Source organism: Musca vetustissima, unplaced genomic scaffold (genome assembly GCF_032173495.1).
Source record: "Musca vetustissima isolate MV318-11 ecotype Yass unplaced genomic scaffold, APGP_CSIRO_Mvet_v1 utg1060663, whole genome shotgun sequence".
Classification (NCBI taxonomy): Eukaryota; Metazoa; Arthropoda; class Insecta; order Diptera; family Muscidae; genus Musca; species Musca vetustissima.
Genome location: NW_026875788.1, coordinates 3,356 through 8,440, shown reverse-complemented (window position 1 = coordinate 8,440; position 5,085 = coordinate 3,356). Strand labels below are relative to the sequence as shown.

At 34.5% G+C, this 5,085-nt stretch overlaps 2 protein-coding genes across 2 annotated transcripts; one reads left to right on the top strand and one right to left on the bottom strand.

The window, feature by feature from the left end:
• Positions 1 to 528: 528 nt before the first annotated feature.
• Positions 529 to 3,226, top strand: LOC133338305 (E3 ubiquitin-protein ligase TRAIP-like). The gene is made up of 9 exons (XM_061546482.1): positions 529 to 658; positions 727 to 942; positions 1,528 to 1,597; positions 1,660 to 1,850; positions 1,913 to 2,005; positions 2,060 to 2,131; positions 2,480 to 2,588; positions 2,659 to 2,880; positions 2,948 to 3,226. The coding sequence occupies exons 1-9, from the start codon at positions 543 to 545 to the stop codon at positions 3,224 to 3,226; spliced, it is 1,368 nt and encodes a 455-aa protein (XP_061402466.1). The 5' UTR covers positions 529 to 542.
• Positions 3,227 to 4,129: 903 nt separating this feature from the next.
• LOC133338304 (armadillo repeat-containing protein 6 homolog) lies at positions 4,130 to 4,650 on the bottom strand. Its single transcript, XM_061546481.1, has 3 exons — positions 4,615 to 4,650; positions 4,418 to 4,567; positions 4,130 to 4,354 (listed from the first exon to the last, which is right to left on the bottom strand). Exons 1-3 carry the CDS (start codon positions 4,648 to 4,650, stop codon positions 4,139 to 4,141), a joined length of 402 nt encoding a protein of 133 aa, XP_061402465.1. The 3' UTR covers positions 4,130 to 4,138.
• Between the last annotated feature and the right edge of the window lie 435 nt (positions 4,651 to 5,085).

Sequence of the window (5,085 nt, the reverse complement as noted above, 5' to 3'; positions counted from 1 at the left end):
GCCAGGTCAGCTAGTTTATTATAAAATTCGAGGTAACAATTTTTCTTTTTGTCAACAAGTGTGAGTTTGCATGTAATACCAGCTGACAGTCGATTGAAATGATCTCAAAGCCTGTGTAAATAACCTTAATTTATATTCTCGATTTCTTAAATCCACATCATATAATATGCGCATGTAAATGCGGTCTTAACGCAATACGCATAAAACGTACGCTACCTATCTCGACAATTTAGTGTGCCCTAAATAACATAACACTGTTAGTCATGTTCAGTAAACACTACAGCAAATGACAGATGAATATTGGCGCAAAACAATAATAACAAAAACAAATTACCAAAGTAAAAAATTAACAATAACAACAAATGGCATATCAGTGATTTTTTTTGGCAAACGGCAACAAAACAAAATTCCTTAGGCAGCTATTGTGCTTCACATTCAATTTTCCTTAAGCGATATATTTATTAGTTTTGCTCTGTTGTTCAAAATTTTCCTTGTCTAATGTCTGTTTAATTTAGTATTATTATTATTAGAAAATTGCAAAAATGTTAAATTTAAATTGTGTGATCTGTGCGGAACTTTTTACCCAGTCCGATGATGTGCATGTAACCACTTGTGGGCACATGTTTCACTTTCTCTGTCTTAAACAGTGGTTGGAAAGGTACATACCATAGCCACTACGCTGAACATTGTAATTTATTCGTTAACCCTTTTTTAAATTTCTTTTAGATCAAAAACCTGCCCACAATGCCGTAACAAATGTTCCGATCGCAATATATTTCGGGTTTACTTTAATTTAGCCAATTTGGATGTCAGTCGCATTGATGTCGGTTCACTGCAGGAACAGTTGGACAATGCAAATCTCCAGCTGAAAATGAAAGAAAAAGAACTAAACAAAGCCGAAGAACAAATCAAAAGTGCTAAGGAAACACAAAAGAAATGCATGTAAGTCATTGTTAAAAAAATGTCTGCTTTCATTCATAATAATTCAATAGTGGTGTAACTTGTTACCGCTCTTCGTATTAACGCCATTAATCAAGTTCAATGCCAAGATATGTTTCTGGTTTTAAATGTGGTCTGTTACATTTCTGCTGAAACACACAAATTTCGAAAAAAAATAATGACGTCACTTTCAGTGCTGCCTTTGTACGTCCACGCTAGTTGCTTTGGGTAGCATCGATATCTTATCTACCAAAGCAAAGTTTTTCATTTATTACACAGGAATGAAATTACAACTATCTACTTAGTTTACATGATAATCTTAATCTAACACATTTAACCTTGACATTGTCTCCGAAACATAAATATATGCTTCACCAGATGGGAGATTTGAACATTCTTAACTATTTTTTTCGTCTGATGTACATGCGCAAACGACTTAATGCTTTCGAAAGTTTTGCCCAATACCATGGGGTGGTCGGAATTTGATCACCATCGTTATAGGTCCAGTGGAAACTATTCTGAGCGGGTTTAAAATTTTACAGAAACCTTTCCCTTTCAAAATTAAAACATTTACTTTTTTCTTTCTAGGAAAACAATAGCCGGCTTAGAAAAAGAAGTGAAGAGTAACAATTTTGTTGTGCTCAATTATGTTGAAAAGGTTTGTAATTTAAAAACATTCAAATGTACATTTTCATTAAAATAAAATAATTTACGTTACAGATTAAAGTCCTGCAAAATCAAGTCAAAACAATGGATAGTCTACGAGATGAGGTGACTAGTTTAAAGGCACAAATTGATTCCTTAAATGGTATCAATACACTACTTACAGCTTCAATGGCTGATGCTGAAAAACTACTTAAAACCGAAAGTGATCCAAAGGTATTGTCGGTGTGTATAGCAACACTGAAAAGGTAATTAGCTTGGAGTACTCCCATAGAAATTTATGTTAAGTGTTAATTTCTCATCTCTGTAGAGAATTACGAGTGTGTGAACATAAAAAGGCTGATATACGCAATCAATTGAAGGCAGTACAAAATGATTTGCGCAAGGAACGTGATATACACAAGTATGTTTCATTTGCAACTATTTAATCCATAGCACTAATGTTTTTGTATTTTAGAAGTCTAGAAGAACGCATATCCCAATTGGAAAGTGAAAATTACAATCTTTTGGAAAAGGTAAGATATATCAAGTATAATTACATGGGGTTTCGTGCTGGCAATAAGAAAGATATGAGTTACATTTAAATCGGAAATTTTTCTTACTGAGTCTGAATATTGTAAATGGAATTTAACACTTCTTTAAATATCTACCCACCTAAACACAAATTGCTGACATAAGGTGGAATCTTTGTAATTAACTTTAAATTGGTCACATGAATATAAATTGGCTTTAATTGCAAAGGAAATAAATTAAATTTAAAATGAACTTAGCTCAAGTGGTTTTTAAATGATTAAACATTTTTATTTTAGAAAGTTAATAATCATCACTCTCTTCTTTTACTTTTTTTTCAGATAAAATCCTTGGAAGCAAGTGGCAGTTCCAAAGATTCAAAAAGCAACACATCCAGTTCAAGTTTGGACACATTACAAAAAACTCCATTTGCCAAAGTCAAAGAAGAAAAGCGTTATACTATTTCTCCTACAATTGTAAGTTGAATACACCAAACCAACGAAGGCTTTGGACTTTTTCTAATTATCATTGTTTTCATTTTTACAGAAAGAAAATATTAAAAAGATTGAAGAATCATCCTCCCCCTATTTAAATATAAAATCTAGCAGTGTCGGTTTAGTGCCACTCTTCAAACGCAACCTCGACAATCCGGCCAAACCACCAGAGGTGGGACACAAGGTTACAACAGCAAAAATAACCACACTTAAAATATCACCCAGTAAAACAGCTGGCGCTGTACGAAAAGCTAAAAGTGATTTGGGTGAAAAGGTACACAAACCATTCAATGATTCCAAAAAATGATTATAATTATGATTTCTTTTGTTTTTTTTTTCAGTACTCAATATTTAAGAAGCCAAGATTAGGATTGTCAGCAGCTGCTGGAGCTGGCGCCAAAACATCGTCAATGAAACCCTTAGGACCCAATTTCGTTTTCAATGGTTTTGGTGGTTCGGAACGTGTTGATCCATTTGCCGAATCAAACGATAATGATGATGTCATCGAAATTGATGCCAAATCATCAGAGGCAGAGAGCAATGCAGTACCTTCAACAAAACTAAGCATTCATAATCGTTTAAAGACTGGGGGCTTGCGCAATTTTAAATTGGCCAAATAAATAGATATTTTCTTACATTTTTCCTTCATTCTAACAATAAATACTTATTTTGTTTCTTATAGAAATATTTATAGTATTGTAAGTAGTAAATCTCATAAACAAAATCACAAGTTATTTTCTTGTAAGAAATTTTCCTTATTGTTGGTCTAATGGTAAATGTTCTACTGTATAATGTTTAAGTTATAAAAAAAATAAAATTTTCTAAAAAAAAAATCTGTTTTGTCTCTGGAAACATATAAATCAAAGAATTCAAAGAGGAATTAATTACATGAATTCCATATCATAAAGGTCGGTCAGTTTGTATTGAATCCTCTTCTAATGTACTGCAGTAAACCTCTTCCCCTAAAATCGGGGGAATTTGTTGCGGCACTTGGAGTAACTGGTCTATGGTAATGGGTTCATAACCTTCACGTTAACCAAACAACCTATATCGTTTTAAGGCAGTAGAGCTACGATATGAAACGGTCGTTGAAACATCACCTCAGCCCATTGGTTAAACAAAGTTGGCCTGCCACAACAACTCACCTATATTAGCATGACAAATTTTTCAAATAAAATATATACTTTAACTCTCGATTTTTTTATAGAAACGTTCCATATATTTGTATACAAATTCTTTTTATAAGATATATATATAAAATAAGCCTTGTGTGTAAAAATATATTAGCCAAAATGTATGCAAAGTTAATTATGATGTGCAAATGGAAACGCATCATAGCTATTAGGTTATTCGTTTGTTGTAAAAGGATGTTAATTACTAAATGGTTATTCAATGCAATTCGAAAAATGTATTCATCGGCAAATGAGTCCACCATATTCATAACAATGCTTGTTTTGGCAGTGCCTCTGTTCTTGTTTTAACTTCTTGTTATATGGACTTTACCAAGTTTGATTGTTGTGTGTCCCTCAATTTCATTTGAGAATTTTCTTTTCGGCAGTACCAGTCCATTCTTCTTTTAGTTCAACTTTGCAACCAAGATCACGTAATGCTGCCTTAATATCGGTAACAACAGATGGATGTTCGATCATGGCAGCGTTGAGTACATCTTCAACACCAAACGATAGCCAAGTGTCGCATTGTTCTCTAGACCTTGAGACCATATTACGTATAGCCCAAGCACCGTTACGCTAAAATTAAATCATTTTGTATTTATTTAAATGTATCTAAGCAGCCATTAATTCACTACTTACCTGTACAATTTTATTTTTGGGATGACGTCTTACAGCTTCAACAATAGTCTCTGCTATACCAGTGTCAAAAAATGTTTTACTATTATCTTTGACACGCAACGTTAGTGTGGAGATGCAGGCTAAAGCGGCACTGACCACATTCTCATTGGCCTATGAAAATAGAGATATTTTTTTTACTATATTATTTTTTTATATACTAAATATAGAGAATGGCGCCCCTCCCATATATCCATCTCAAGGTTTGGGACACTACCTTCTTAAAGTGTCTCCCCTAACGCTGGGGTGTCATGCGACCTCGTGCCTATCAGCGTTCCACGGTTTGCAGTCAGGGTACCGACTGTATTAGAACGGAGCCTTGTTGATACCTGGGCGCCTCAACAAGTGTTTCAGGCTTAGTTGCCAAGTCCTTTCCATGGTAAGAGGCTATGCCATGGTCGACCTCAAATCCTCACTAACAGCACTTTTTATGGAGCCAATTTTTAATACACCCCCCCCTAAAAAACAAAACAACAATGAAAGCGAACCTTCGACTGATGTTGGTGTGGCTGCCTTGGCACCCTCAGTCTCGAACTCTACAAGGTCAGACATCAATGATCCCCCCAAAGTGTTGACGACCCAAGCAATTCCCCTGGACCTATCTTTAGCCACCTGTCCATCTCTCGATGACG